The sequence below is a fragment of the Papio anubis genome, chromosome 1, assembly GCF_008728515.1.
Source record: "Papio anubis isolate 15944 chromosome 1, Panubis1.0, whole genome shotgun sequence".
Classification (NCBI taxonomy): Eukaryota; Metazoa; Chordata; class Mammalia; order Primates; family Cercopithecidae; genus Papio; species Papio anubis.
Genome location: NC_044976.1, coordinates 27121109 through 27136659, shown reverse-complemented (window position 1 = coordinate 27136659; position 15551 = coordinate 27121109). Strand labels below are relative to the sequence as shown.

At 44.5% G+C, this 15551-nt stretch overlaps 1 protein-coding gene across 1 annotated transcript in view; it reads right to left on the bottom strand.

Moving 5' to 3' along the window:
- Window positions 1-7330: 7330 nt before the first annotated feature.
- The window catches only part of YTHDF2 (YTH N6-methyladenosine RNA binding protein 2), a 37185-nt gene continuing 28964 nt past the window's right edge, over window positions 7331-15551 (bottom strand). The window contains exon 5 of the mRNA XM_031666204.1: window positions 7331-8178. Coding sequence (XP_031522064.1) covers window positions 8155-8178 — 24 coding nt within the window. The 3' untranslated portion in view covers window positions 7331-8154. The remainder of the gene's footprint in view (window positions 8179-15551) is intronic.

Below are 15551 nucleotides of genomic sequence, written 5' to 3'. Positions count from 1 at the left end.
GCTGAGGCAGGAGAATCGCTTCAACCCTGGAGGCAGAGGTTGCAGTGAGCCAAGATCGTGCCACTGCACTCCAGCCTGGGCGACAGAGTGAGAGATTCCATCTCCAAAAAAAAAAAAAAAAAAAAAAAAGCACTACTAACGTCAACTTAAATCCCTGTAAAACTCATACCATCAAGGAGCTTCAGAGGCAATTTCCTTTTTCGGACGAGAAAATGCGTGTATAGAGCAATTCTCTGACCTGCCCAACATCACACAGCTCGTGAAGGCGCAGACAGCCTATGAGAGATAGCTGAGCTGTGGAGGAGGATGAAGAGGCGAAGGGCTCCTGTGGTTTCCACTGAGATAAAGAAACACTAGGGAAACCGGCCAGGCGCGGTGGCTCAAGCCTGTAATCCCAGCACTTTGGGAGGCCGAGACGGGCGGATCACGAGGTCAGGAGATCGAGACCATCCTGGCTCACACGGTGAAACCCCCGTCTCTACTAAAAAAATACAAACAACTAGCCGGGCAAGGTGGGGGGCGCCTGTAGTCCCAGCTACTCGGGAGGCTGAGGCAGGAGAATGGCGTAAACCCGGGAGGCGGAGCTTGCAGTGAGCTGAGATCCGGCCACAGCACTCCAGCCTGGGTGACAGAGCGTCTCAAGAAAAAAAGAAAAAAAAAAGAAAAAAAAAAAAAGAAACACTAGAGAAAAAACGCCAATATAGAGAGGGGCAGTTTTCTGGGTAGCTCTGCTCTTATAGAGCTCACCAAACTGTAATTGGTATATTCCTTAAACAGGATTTTGAGAAAACAAGAATCTTCATTTATTTCTCTTTTCTCCAATGCCCAACAATAGTAGCGACAGGATCTCACAAAATACTGTGAGATAGGTTGACTAACACATGGAAACAACAGATGAGTACACTCACACGCATACCTGGAGAGGGCAGCAAAACTGGGAATTTCCTCAGGGAGCTGCCCTTCAGAGGCACCTCAACATTTTCGAGTACATGAACCCACGGTCCGCAGGTGGGCTGACAGCTTTCCAACCTTTACCCAGCTTCATGTCTGAGCATTATTGAAGAGGCTGAAGAAAGCAACAAGCTACACATGACACGAATGTCATCTGTCCGGTTAGCAGGGTAGTGTGAAACCCCATTTCCCTCTCAGACGAACCAGCTCACCTAAGCAGGTGAGACTGGGCGCTTCCGCGCAGGCGCAGAAGCAAGGGCGGACAACACCTTGAGCCGTGGCTCCATGAGGTGGCACAGCCGCTGTCAGGAAGAAAGCGTACAAAAACCAGGCTGCGACGGGGTGGGGAAGCGTGGAGGGAACCTGACTACAGCCGGGCAGAGGCCAGCCCTCCTCTGTCCGCAGGCACGGCGCACGCGCCGTCCAGCCGCCAAGCCCGGCCCCCGCAGGCGGAGCTCCAGAGCCTGTCCCGGAAACCCCGAGCCAAGGGCCCTAAAGGGCGTGAGACCTTCTGCAATTCCCTCCACTCACCGAAGACAGCTGGCTTACACCACAGCACGTCAGCTTCCCACGTGCAAACCCAGCAGCTGTAATTAAACATCACAGTTCCAAAGGCTTCTCTGTAGTAAGGAGGTGCACCCGCTGCCCAGAAACCACTAGCGATGAGCGATGCTCATGACAAAGTGCATTGCTTCCCAAGGCAGAAAAAGCTGATTACAAGTGGACTTATCAGATCTGCATCCTAGAGACACCTTTACCTCCGCTCTCATTTTCAGAACATTCATGACACGCAGGCCACAAGTCACCTTTCAAATAAAGGTCAAAACAAGTGGTAACATTCAAGTGCTACTACGTTAGCTCCATAATGAAAAACGGAAACTTAATTTTGTTACATATTTTGAGATGGAGTTTCACTCTTGTCGCCCAGGCTGGACTCCAAAGACTTTATTACAAGACCATTTACTTTCTCACTGGTAGAGAAACCTCCAAGCCTCTAAAATTGCTTGGGAGGTGTGGGAACCAGGACTTCAAACACTCCAGGGAGGACTTCTAACGTTTTGGGTCTTTATTTACAAGGCTACACAGAGACATTGTGGAAGGATTGAAACCCACGAGCACTGAGCCATACCCTAGCTGAAGTATTGTCAAGTGGAAGCCCTCTCTGTAATTCCAGAGGATTCATTCACATGTAGCGTTTTAAAAGGTGAGGACAAAATAAAGTGGTTGTTTTGATTAGTCTCAATAATTCTCCACTTACACTGGTAACAAATCCCAGTTTAATAATCCATTGCAATTTGAAGAACTGCCCTTAAAAAAGCTCAATAGGGCCGGGCACGGTGTCTCACGCCTGTAATCCCAGCACTTTGGGAAGCTGAAGCAGGTGGTTAACAAGGTCAGGAGTTCGAGAACAGCGTGGCCAACAAGGTAAAACCCCATCTCTACTAAAACTACAAAAATCAGCCAGGCACGGTGGCAGGCATCTGTAATCCCAGCTGCTCGGGAAGCTAAGGCAGGATAATCGCTTGAATCCGGGCGACAGATTGCAGTGAGCTGAGACTGCACCACTGCACTCCAGCCTGGGCGACAGAGTGAGACTCTGTATCTCAAACAAACAAAAAAACGAAAAACAAAATACCACCTCGATAATTTTGAAACATTCTCCAATAAAAGAAACCAGAATTCCTTGGAAAAAATGGAATTGGGGCAGGGAAAATACAAGATTCCCTGGGAACATCTTACAGTACCAGAAGGGCAGACACCAGAAAATTTTTCTGAGACAAGGCCTTGCTGTTAGGCTGGAGTGCAGTTGCGTGATCACAGCTCACTGCAGCCTCAAACGCCCCTGATCAAGTCATCCTCCCACTTCAGCCTCCCCAGTAGATGGGACTACAGGAACAAACCACACCTGGCTAATTTACTTTCTGTGGAGACCAGGCCTCAATATGTTGCACAGGCTGGTCTCAAGTTCCTGAGTTCAAGGAATCCTCCCACCTCAACTTCCCAAAGTGCTGGGGTTACAGGCATGAGCCACAAAGCCAGACCAGCAAAAATACTGACAGAATGTCAAGAAAACAAAGGAGTCAATTTTAAGGAGCTCCTGATGGCCACAGCTGAGACAATTTGAGCAAAAGTGAATCCATACTGATATAACTGAATACAGAGAAGGGACACCTCCTTACAACAGAGTTCTAATTAATAAATGTAGAAGGAATAGAAATCGTGAAGCAACATTTCGCAAATGCCACAGGAATACTTGTTGCATGCAATAACAATCCATAGCTGCCCAAAGTTAGTGGGTCAAAGAATGGTAGTTTCAGCCGGGTGCCTTGGCTCATGCCTGTAATCCTAGCACTTTGGGAGGCTGAGGCAGGAGGACAATTTGAAACCAGCCTGGCAAACATAGCAAGACCTCATCCCTATTTAAAAATAAAATAAGCCAAGCATGGAGGCACATGCCTGCAGTCCCAGACACCAGGAAGGATTGCTTGAAGCCGGAAGGTTGAGGCTGCAGTGAGGCATAATTGTGCCACTGCACTCCAGCCTGGGCAACAGAGCAAGACTGTCTCCAAAAAGAAAAAAAGTTTCCAAGTATACCTGATTCCCTAAGTTACATATTAAGTACAAAGGAGGAAATTAATAACTTTCCAGTGGAGAAGTCTGGCAGCACTGTAACCAAGTGATCACGGTTAACATCACCAGTATGAAATCATGTCACAATCATGTATTCTGATACAATGCACTGAAAAAGGCACAGTGCTTTTGTGGCATTCTTGTCAAAGAATAACCTCAATCTAATAATGAGAAATGATCAGATAAATCCAACTGGAAGGGCACTGTATAAAATAACTGGCCAGTACTCACCAAAACTATCAAAAAATGAAGACTGAAAAACTGTCACAGGCTAGAAGAGACTAAAGACAATTAAGTGCAATGTGGGATCCTGATTAGATGCTGAACCCCAAAAAAAGACAGTGTAACAACTGGCACAACTCAAATTAGTTAACAGTACTGCATCAATATTTGCTAGTCTTGATAATTTTACTATGGTTATTTAAGATGTTAACATTTGGGAAAAGCTGAGTGAAGGGTATGGTAACTCTCCATACTGTTTGTGTAAGTCTAAAATTATTTCAAAATGTTTTATATAATGGAACACGCTAGGAGAAGATAACCAATCAAATACAGCTAAAATAAAATTGAGGGAAAGCGAAATTTATTTTCAGAGGATGGAGTGCAGTGGCGTGATCTCAGCTCACTGCAACCTCTGCCTCACAGGTTCCAGCAATTCTCCTGCCTCAGCCTCCTGAGTAGCTGGGATTACAGGTGCACATCACCACACCCAGCTAACTTTTGTATATTTAGTAGAGACGGGGTTCACCATGTTGGCCAAGCTAGTCTCAAACCCCTGACCTCAGGTGATCCACCTGCTTCGGTCTCCCAAAGTGCTGGGATTACAGATGTGAATCACCGTGCCCAGCCTGAGGCTGGTGCAAGGCACAGTGGCTCACGCCTGTAATCCTAGCACTTTGGGAGGCTGAGGGAGGTGGATCGCTTGAGGTCAGGAGTTCCAGACCAGCTTAGCCAACATGGTGAAACCCTGTCTCTATTAAAAATACTGGCAAAGTTGTCTTTAACAATAAGAAAACTGGTTTAGTTGCATTTTGGAGTCTTTAGTAAAGAACAGTCTAATTTTTTATACTACAGGAAAAGCCAATGTGGTTTTTCTAAAATACACAAATCCAAAAGGGAAGGCTAAGTATATAACCTTGTTAGGGGCTCCAAATTCTTTTCAGTTTACTTTTTTTTTTTTTTTTGAGACGGAGTCTCGCTGTGTCTCCCAGGCTGGAGTGCAGTGGCGTGATCTTGGCTCACTGCAAGCTCCGCCTCCCAGGTTCATTCTCCTGCCTCAGCCTCCGGAGTAGCTGGGACTACAGGTACCCGCCACCACGCCCGGCTTATTTTTTTGTATTTTTAGTAGAGACGGGGTTTCGCCGTGTTAGCCAGGATGGTCTCAATTTCCTGACCTCGTGATCTGCCTGCCTCGGCCTCCTAAAGTGCTGGGATTACAGGCGTGAGCCACCGCCCCTGGCCTCAGTCTACTCTTAAAGCTGAAACAGTACTTTCTACATTTGCTATGAAAGACTGGGAACTACTATGTTGCTAACATTTCAAATTGCAAATAATCATCTCGAATAATCTCATATCCAACTTGAAATACTATGTAGGAAAATCTAGTTAAAATTCCTTTTGAATTTGCTTTTCTCTGGATATTTTCCCTTTTCAAGGTCAATACTAAAGAAGCCCGAGGGAGTCCTCTAGAAGTCACAGAAGTTTGGGCTGAAAGTGAAAACGATGAGTGCCACACATATTACTAGGAAATCTAGCACCTTCCTACTGATAAAAACACAAGGAATTCTCCAAAATTTGGGGTAAAAGTGCTTCAAAAAGGATGGCAGCCAGAAATATTTAGGAATATTGTACTGTGCCTCTGACAGGCCAAGAAAAGCTTTTGACTGCAAATGTCAACAATGGTGCTATTGGCTGGGCACGGTGGCTCACGCCTGTATTCCCAGCACTTTGGGAGGCCAAGGTGGGCAGATCACCTGAGGTTGGGTGTTGGAGACCAGCCTGGCCAACACGGTGAAACCCCGTCTCTACTAGAAGTACAAAAATTATCTGGATGTAGTGGTGCACACCTGTAATCCCAGCTACTCGGGAGTCTGTGGCAGGACAATCGCTTGAACCTGGAAGGTGGAGGTTGCAGTGAGTCGAGAGCGCACCACTGCAATCCAGCCAGGGAGAGAGTGAGACTGTGTGTCGAAAAAAAGAAAAGAAAAGAGGGGAAGAGAATAAAAGAGGGGAAGAGGAGGGAGAGGGAGAGGGGAGAGAAGGAAAGAAAGGAGGAAAAGGAAAGAGGAAAAAAGAGGAAGGAAAAAAGGGAAGGAAGGGAGGGGGGGAGGGAGGGGAAGGAAAGAAAGGAAGGGCCGGGCGCGGTGGCTCAGGCCGGGCGCGGTGGCTCAAGCCTGTAATCCCAGCACTTTGGGAGGCCAAGACAGGCGGATCACGAGGTCAGGAGATCGAGACCATCCTTGCTAATACGGTGAAACCCCGTCTCTACTAAAAAATACAAAAAACTAGCCAGGTGAGGTGGCGGGCACCTGTAGTCCCAGCTACTCGGGAGGCTGAGGCAGGAGAATGGTGTAAACCTGGGGATCAGATGCTTGCAGCGAGCTGGAGATCCGCCACTGCACTCCAGCCTGGCGAGACTCCATCTCAAAAAAAAAAAAAAAAAGAAAAGAAAGGAGAAGGGGGAGAGGGGAGAGGAAGGAGACGAAGGAGAGGAAGGAGACAAAGGAGACAAAGGAGAGGAAGGAAGAAATTTAGAAACCAGTATTTAACAATTTTATTGGCACTCCTGACTTTACTATCCTGGGCTGTGTAGAACTCAGTAATTTTGAGGGCACAACTCTGTCCAACAGTATTAAAATCCATTTCTATAATCCTTTCTTAGTATTTAGATGTTTTCACACATGCAACTCTAAAATGGAAACTTTTTTTTTTTTTTTTTGAGACAGAGTCTTGCTGTGTCACCAGGCTGGAGTGCTGTGGTGCAATCTTGGCTCACTGTAACCTCCACCTCCTGGGTTCAAGCGATTCTCCTGCCTCAGCCTCCAAAGTAGCTGGGATTACAAGCATGCACCACCATCCCCCAGCTAATTTTTGTAGAGAGAGGGTTTCACCATGTCGGCCAGGCTGGTCTCAAATTCCTGACCTTAAGTAATCCACCTGCCTCAGCCTCCCAAAGTCCTGAGATTACAGGCATGAGCCACTGTGCCCAGCCTAAAATGGGAACATCTTAAGAGATAACAATCTTTTAAGATAGAGAAGCCTCTAAAACTGTTGAAAATATAAAGAAGAAATTAAATGCTATTACAGTTGTTACAAGGTTCCCAAAGACCCAAGCCCACAGAAATTTTATTGTCAGGGATCTGCATCCATATGGAATATTGTCTAAAACCATATTTCAAATTGAACACTTATTTCCTGGGCTCTACTTCCTCTGCATCAAAGATAACTGGCCAAATTCCACAGAGTTAAGCATAGTGCCAGGCACCCAACAGTCTAATATTTGTTGAACAAATGATTTAGCAATGACTACATTCTCTGCAAAGTATCCAGAAATAAAGCATTATGAATATTGGCCCACCTTGCTTTTGCAGAGGTCCTAGTTAACCGGCCCTGAATACAAAGCAAGCCTGAAGTGTTTACTCTCAGCACAAACGCTCTAAAATTAGTTGCCATCTCACCTGTTATACCTTATACTCCAAATATTTCATAAAATACAGCAGACTCAAATAATACTAAATGGTACTAGAAGTGATGCTCAACAGGATCTCACGTTTATTGAGAAGTGATTAATGGTAAAAAGAAAGGCAATGCCCTTTCCTCATTGGCTGAACAAGAAACTGAAGAAACATTCACTACACGTTTTACAGTATTTTTCTCTTCCAAAATGCATTTCTGTAAACGAGTTTTTACCACTGTTCTTAGCTTTGAAATCAAATTAATCCTGACTTAATCAGTATAATGTACAAGAACAGAACATTTCTTAGGACTCCTAGTACTTTACTTTGAGTAACAAAAGGTCAGAGAAAATGAACCACCCTTAAAGACACAACCTTGGGTAACACTGTTATATTCTCCCGGACAAAAATTCTTCATAAAAATGTTCTTCCAGTTCGGAAGGGTAAAATCAAATTCCCACTTTCTGGGGTGGATGCCCAAAACCTTCACAACTCAAGTGTTCTCCAAGTGCAAATGTCAAAATGGGAGGAGGAAAGGGTTTAAAAATTAGAGAAAACTGTATGCACTTACGGACTTAAAAATCCGAAAAACATAGTAAAAAGACAAAAAAACAAAGCATTATGCTCTGAAATCACAACCAAAGCCAAAATAAAAGGGACATTTTTCACCTAAACTACCTAGAGGGATTTTTTGTTTAGTTTTTTCTTTTTTTTTTTTTTTTTCATTTTCCAGTTAAGTCCTATGTCTTTTGTGAAATTCCAATACTTAAACTGCAAGTCTGCAATCGTCTCTGAAGTCAGTGAAATTAAGAAAAAAGTCCTAATTCTCTTGAAGGTCATTTTTTCCTCTTAGGATATGCAGATGCAACCGTTGCTGCAGTCTGTGTAGAACTGCCTTTTATTTCCCACGACCTTGACGTTCCTACAGAGGTAAGAAAAAAGGTGAAATGGTTAAAAATTATCTGAACATGCTTATGAATTTAAAAACTTCACAGTATAACAACAGAAATTTAATTATTTAGAATTATTAGAAAATTAATTATTCTAAATAGAACATTCCCCACAAAGAAAAACTGGCTTTTACTTTGTTTTAAACACTTCAACATCTTAATGCAAAATTATTTTTGACTTGAAAATTCATTACATGCTTTCCTATTAAATTACTGTTTAGATTAATACTTAGTTGTCAGGCCCCCCCAAAATATGGGCCTGATGGAAGTAACCCAAACATACATGACTGGTCAGATAAAGCAGTATACATACATACATAGTACACTAGAGTGTTAAGAGTCAGACTGACCTAAATTCAAATCCCAAACTAGTCCCAAGGCCTTGGACATACTCATAAGCCCTCAATTTCCTTTTCTGTAAAGTGAAGATAAGTATCTCACAGGGTTATGGAGAATTAATAAGCTGACATACAGAAAGCCCTTGGTCCACAGATGGAAAAAAAAAAAAATAACCCCACACATTTGGCCTCTTTCCCTAGGGAGGTGGTAATCCAACTACAATACTTACGTTTTCCCTGAAATAAATTCCAATGCTCATTTTCTTAAGAATCACTGTTTATGGCTGGGCGTGGTGGCTCAAGCCTGTAATCCCAGCACTTTGGGAGGCAGAGGCAGGCGGATCATGAGGTCAGGAGATTGAGACCATCTTGGCTAACATGGTAAAACCCCATCTCTACTAAAAATACAAAAAATTAGCCGGGTGTGGTGGCGGGCGCCTGTAGTCCCAGCTACTCGGGAGGCTGAGGCAGGAGAATGGCGTGAACCCGGGAGGCGGAGCTTGCAGTGAGCCGAGATCACACCACTGCACTCCAGCCTGGGCGACACAGCAAGACTATCTCCCAAAAAAAAAAAAAAAAAAATTCACTGTCTTTCAGAAACTTATCATAAATTCTTCCATTTCACACATTACTTCACGTACAGAATTTTTTTTTTTTTTTTTTTGAGATGGAAGTCTCGCTCTGTAGCCCAGGCTGGAGTGCAATGGCGTGATCTTGGCTCACTACAACCTCCACCTCACAGGTTCAAGCCATTCTCCTGAGGCAGGCCTCCCGAGTAGCTGGGACTACAGGCGCCGCCACCATGCCTGGCTAATTTTTTGTATTTTTAGTAGAGACGGGGTTTCACTTTGTTGGTCAGGCTGGTCTCGAACTCCTGACCTCATGATCCGCTGGGCCTTGGCCTCCCAAAGTGCTGGGATTACAGGCGTGAGTCACTGTGCCCGGCCTCAGAATTTTTAAAATTCTACATCTTTACTGAGAGGCAGGAGGATCATGAGGTCAAGAGATGGAGACCGTCCTGGCCAACATGGTGAAACCCCATCCCAATTAAAACTACAAAAATTAGCTGGGTGTGGTGGCACGTGCCTGTAGTCCCAGCTACTCGGGAAGCTGAGGCAGGAGAATCACTTGAACTCGGGAGCTGGAGGTTGCAGTGAGCCGAGACCGCAGCACTGCACTCCAGCCTGGGCGACAGAGCGAAACTACCTCGCAAAAAAAAAAAAAACAAACAAAAAACAAAAAAAAACTACATCTTTAAATTTAATTTTTTTTTTTAGTTAAAGAATTTTTTTTCCAAGTAAATGACTAGATTCACATGGCAATTAAATGCAAAAGCATTAAGTGGCCAGTGGCACACAGGCCTGAACTTACACACTTGCTCCCATTTTCCCTGTGGTAACTATGGCTCTGATGTCAGTATGGTTTCTACTAAAAATAGCAACTACCACTTATGGTACATGCCTGCAGTCCTAGCTATGATGATGCCACCACTGTACTCCAGCCTGGGTGGCAGAGCTGAGACCTTGTCTCTTATTTAAAAATAAAAGTTGGAGTTGATTAAAGTCAATTTTAAAAAATTTTTTATTTACCCTTACCCTCTTAGTAAGCTATAAAGTCAACAACATCTTGCTTATGTTGATTTTAAACTCACCTGGTTTTATATTTCATAATCCAGATGGATACAATTTACATAACCTCTCATGTATTACTGATCAGCATCTACTTTTGGCCTCAGGAAATCTAGACTCAGATGCATCTCTTGATTAAATCTCATTCCTCTTGCTTTTTTTACTCTTTAAGGCAGTAATTTTTGGCTCTTCTCCTTCTGTCCTTCAAGGTACAACTCAAAATCCCTTCCTTCTTTGAAACATCCATAACCACTACCGCTTTCAACGTCCTTCCCCTAAATCTACATCCACAAACTAAATTCAGTCTTGTTTTATGTAATAGTCCCAACTAGATCAAAAAGCAGAAAGCAAAGAACAGGTCTTCAACTAACTTCACTCAAAAACTGCTTACAAGTTAAGAAGTGGATAACAGGCTAAGATTGACTTTTAAATAAAATTCCAGCTGGGTGCGGTGGTTCACGCCTGTAATCCCAGCACTTTGGGAGGCCGAGGCGGGCGGATTATGAGGTCAGGAGATCGAGACTATCCCGGCTAACATGGTGAAACCTCATCTCTACTAAAAATACAAAAAATCAGCTGGGCATGGTGACGGGCACCTGTAGTCTCAGCTACTCAGGAGGCTGAAGCAGGAGAACGGCGTGAACCTGGGAGGCAGAGCTTGCAGTGAGCTGAGATAGTGCCACTGCACTCCAGCCTGGGAGACAAAGTGAGACTCCATCTCAAATAAATAAATAAATAAATAAAATAAAAATGAATAAAACAAAATTCCACCTATTATCTCTTAATGCAACCCTAGAAATACAGACAATAAATTATTTTTCCCAAATTGTAACACTGAATTAGAAACTTAGACTACAGATGTGCTTTTTCCTAAGAAACATGTTTATTATATTTAAGTTGTCGGCATGCTTAATAGCATTTAAAATTGTCAAGAAAAAATTCAAAACAGCATCATGTAATTATACTTACTACAGCATTGTCTCATTCTTTAAACACCAAATTTGTTCCTCTTTATAATGTACAATTTTAAGTCTCACAAATACCTATGTTCAATACTGCTTCAAAAGTCAAACTTTCTCAATTTTAGCACAACAACACGAAGACAGCCAGGAGTGGTGGCTCACACCTGTAATCCCAACAATTTGGGAGGCCAAGGCAGATAGACTGCTTGAGGCCAGGAGTTCAAGACCAACCTGGCCAATATATGGCGACCCTGTCTCTACCAAAACAAATTATTTTAATTAGCCAGGCATGGTGGTGGCATGTGCCTGTGGTCCCAGCTACTTGGGAGGGTGAAGTGGAAGGATGGCTTAAGCCCAGGAGGTCAAAGCTGTAGTGAGCCCTGATCGTACCACTATACTCCAGCCTGGGTGACAAAATGAGACCCAATCTTTAAAAAAAAAAAAAAAAAAAAAAGAGACAGAGAGAGAAGGAAAAGTATAGATTGGAAACAGAGTGAGAATCCAGGGCATCAGTAGGATCCTTCTTGAAGGACCTCCCGCTGGCCAAATCTGTGACTTGAGCATTACATAATATTAATGAATGCTAAGTGAACACCTATCATAGTAATACCTGAATCAAGCAAGAATTATCAATCAATGCTAGAATTAAAAGGAGACGGTTTGATGAGAAACAAGTTATTTACATAGTGTCAAACTATTTTCCCACGTATTAAAAAAAAAAAAAATTAAGTGGAGAACCTGGTGGACAATACCTTACCCAAAGTGACCAAAGTTAACTTTATCAGTAATGGCATAAACAGACATCTTGTACCTCCCAGTATGATGCACTGAGAAGGATACAACTTCACTTCAAACCAGTGAAGACTGACTAAGGAGGGCTGGGCGCAGTAGCTCACTCCTGTAATCCCAGCACTTTGGGAGGCGGAAGCTGGCAGATAGCTTGGGCACAGGAGTTCAAGACCAGCGTAGGCAACATGGCAAAGCCCGTGTCTTACATTACAAATACACACAGACACAAATTAGCTGGGTGTGGTGGCATGCACCTATAGTCCCAGCAACCTGGGAAATCACTTAAGTCCAGGGAGGTCAAGGCAGCAGTGAGCCATGATCGTGCCACTGCACTCTGCCCAGGCAACAGAATGAGCCCCTGTCTCAAAACAATGAAAACAACAAATAACAACTTAGGAGACAAGAAACCATGGTCTCCAAATGTTCATGGACTGGAACCTGGACCACAAAAAAACTGCTATCAAGGACATTAAGACAACTGATAAAGTCTGAATAAGATCTGTGGGTAACAACATTGTCTCAATTAAATTTCCTGATTTTGATAAATGCACTGTGGTTATGTAACTGCATGTCTTTGTTCTGGGGAACTACACACCAAAATACCTAGGAGAGATGACATGATGTCTAGACCGTAACTCTCAAATGGCTCAGGAAAACATTATATACACACATTTTCAAAAACATTCAAATGATAAAGCAAATGTGGCAAATGAGGAAGAGTAAATCTGAAATTATTTCAACGCCCAGCATGGTAGCTCACATCTGCTGCTCACACTTTGGAAGGCTGAGGCGGGGAAGTGCTTGAGGCCAGGAGTTCAAGACCAGCCTTTAGCAACATAGTGAGACCCTGTCTCTACCGAAAAAAATAAAATAAAATAAAAAAATTTAAACTTAGCTGGATGTGGTGGTGCATGCCTATAATCCTAGCTACTTGGATTAGCTACTTGGGAGGCTGAGGTGGGAGGAGAGCTTGAACCCAGGAGTCGGAGGTTACAGTGAGCTAGGATGCCACCACTACACTCCAGCCTGGCAGCCTGGGTGACAGAGGCCCTGTCTCTCAAAAAAAATTTTTTTTAATGTATTTCAAAACATAAAACTGGGAGGAAGGGAAGAAATTATTTCTTCTGCAAAAAAGGTACACTAAGTTATGTTTAACACTTAATAAAACTTCAATGCTTATATAACTACAGGCTGCATGCGGTGGCTCATGCCTGTAATCTCAGTACTTTGAGGCCAAGGCAGGTAGATCACTTAAGGCCAGAGTTCGAGAACAGCCTGGGCAAGGTGGCAAAACTTCATCTCCACAAAAAAAAGTACAAAAATTACCAGCGTGCTAGCACACACCTGCAGTCCCAGCTACTGGGGAGGCTGAGGCAGGAGGCTGCGGTGAGCCGAGACTGCACCACTGCTCTCCAGTCTGGGTGACAGATGAAGATGAATTTAAATCAGGCACAGAGGGCTTACACCTTATTCAGTCCCAGCTACTTGGGAGGCTGAAAGCAACAGAATCATCTGAGCCCAGGAATTTGAGTCTGTAATGAACTATGATCACACCTGTGAATAGCCACTGACCTGCAGCCTAGAGAACATAGTGAGACTTCATCTTAAAAAAAAAACAAAAAACATTAAGGCCCGGCACAGGCGCCCACGCCTGTAATCCTAGCACTCTGGGAGGACGAGGAGGGTGGATCACCTGAGGTTAAGAGTTCGAGACCAGCATGGCCAACATGGCAAAACCCCATCTCTACTAGAAATAAAAAAATTGGGGCTGGACGCAGTGGCTCATGCCTGTAACCCCAGCACTTTCGGAGACCGAGGCGGGTGGATCACGAGGTCAGGAGTTCAAGATCAGCCTGGGCAACATGGTGAAACTCCGTCTCTACTAAAAATGCAAAAAAAATTAGCCAGGCGTGGTGGTGGGCTTCTGTAATCCCAGCTACTCGGGAGGCTGAGGCAGAGAATTGCTTAAACCCAGGAGGCAGGGGATGCAGTGAGCCAAGATCACGTCATGCACTCCAGCCTGGGTGACAGAGCAAAACTACATCTCAAAAAAATAAAAATAAAAGTAAATAAAAATTAAAAATTGGGCCGGGCACAGTGGCTCATGCCTGTAATCTCAGCACTTTGGGAGGCAGAGGCAGGCAGATCACCTGAGGTCAGGAGTTTGAGACCAGCCTGATCAACATGAAGAAACCCCGTCTCCAGTAAAAATACAAAATTAGCCACAGTTGTGGCACATACCAGTAATTCCAGCTACTAGGGAGGCTGAGGCAGGAAAATCACTTGAACCCGGGTGGCGGAGGTTGCACTGAGCCGAGATCGCACCACTGCACTCCAGCCTGAGCAGCAGAGCGAGACTCCATCTCAAAAATAAAAAGTAAAAATAAAAAATAAAAAAGTAGCCGGGCCTGGTGGCAGGCACCTATAATCCCAGCTACTCAGGAGGCTGAGGCAGAAGAATTCCTTGAACCCAGGGGGCAGAGGTTGCAGTGAACCAAGATCACGCCACTTCAGTCCAACCTGAGAAAAAGATCGAAACTCTGTCTGAAATAAAAACATTAAAGATATTAACTAGGCCAGGCGCGGTGGCTCATACCTGTAATCCCAGCACTTTGGGAGGCCGAGACGGGTGGATCACGAGGTCAGGAGAACGAGACCATCCTGGCTAACACGGTGAAACCCCGTCTCTACTAAAAAATACAAAAAACTAGCCAGGCATGGTGGCGGGCGCCTGTAGTCCCAGCTACTTGGGAGGCTGAGGCAGAAGAATGGCGTAAACCCGGGAGGCGGAGCTTGCAGTGAGCTGAGATCCGGCCACTGCACTCCAGCCTGGGCAACAGAAAAAAAAAAGATATTAACTATGGGCCAGGGGCGGTGGCTCAAGCCTGTAATCCCAGCACTTTGGGAGGCCAAGGCGGGCGGATCACGAGGTCAGGACATCGAGACCATCCTGGCTAACACCGTGAAACCCCATCTCTACCAAAAAATACAAAAAAATTAGCCGGGTGTGGTGGCGGGCACCTGTAGTCCCAGCTACTTGGGAGGCTGAGGCAGGAGAATGGCGTGAACCTGGGAGGTGGAGCTTGCAGTGAGCCAAGATCGCGCCACTGCACTCCAGCCTGGGTGACAGAGCAAGACTCTGCCTCCAAAAAAAAAAAAATATTAACTATGAATTAGGAAACTACAAATCCAGACAGATCTGGTCTGTGGCTTAAATAACCAGAAAATAATGTCCACACCTCTATCCACCCATCTACCTTAGCCCCTCCTCACTTTAAATCTATGATTACAAAATAGAAAACTCGGTCGGTACAGTGGCTCACGCCTGTAATCCCAGCATTTTGGGAGGCCGAGGCAGGTGGATCACCTGAGGTTAGTAGCTCAAGACAGGACTGGCCAACATTGTGAAACCCCATCTCTACTAAAAACACAAAAATTAGGGGAGCATGGTGGCACACGCCTGTAGTCCCAGCTACTCGGGAGGCTAAGGCAGGAGAATCAATCACTTGAACCCAGGTGAGCCAAGATCGTGCCACTGCACTCTCACCTGGCCAGCAGAGCTAGACTCTGTCTCAAAAATAAAAAAGAAAAATAAAATAAAATAGAAAATTCAGTCTCTGGAGGAAAT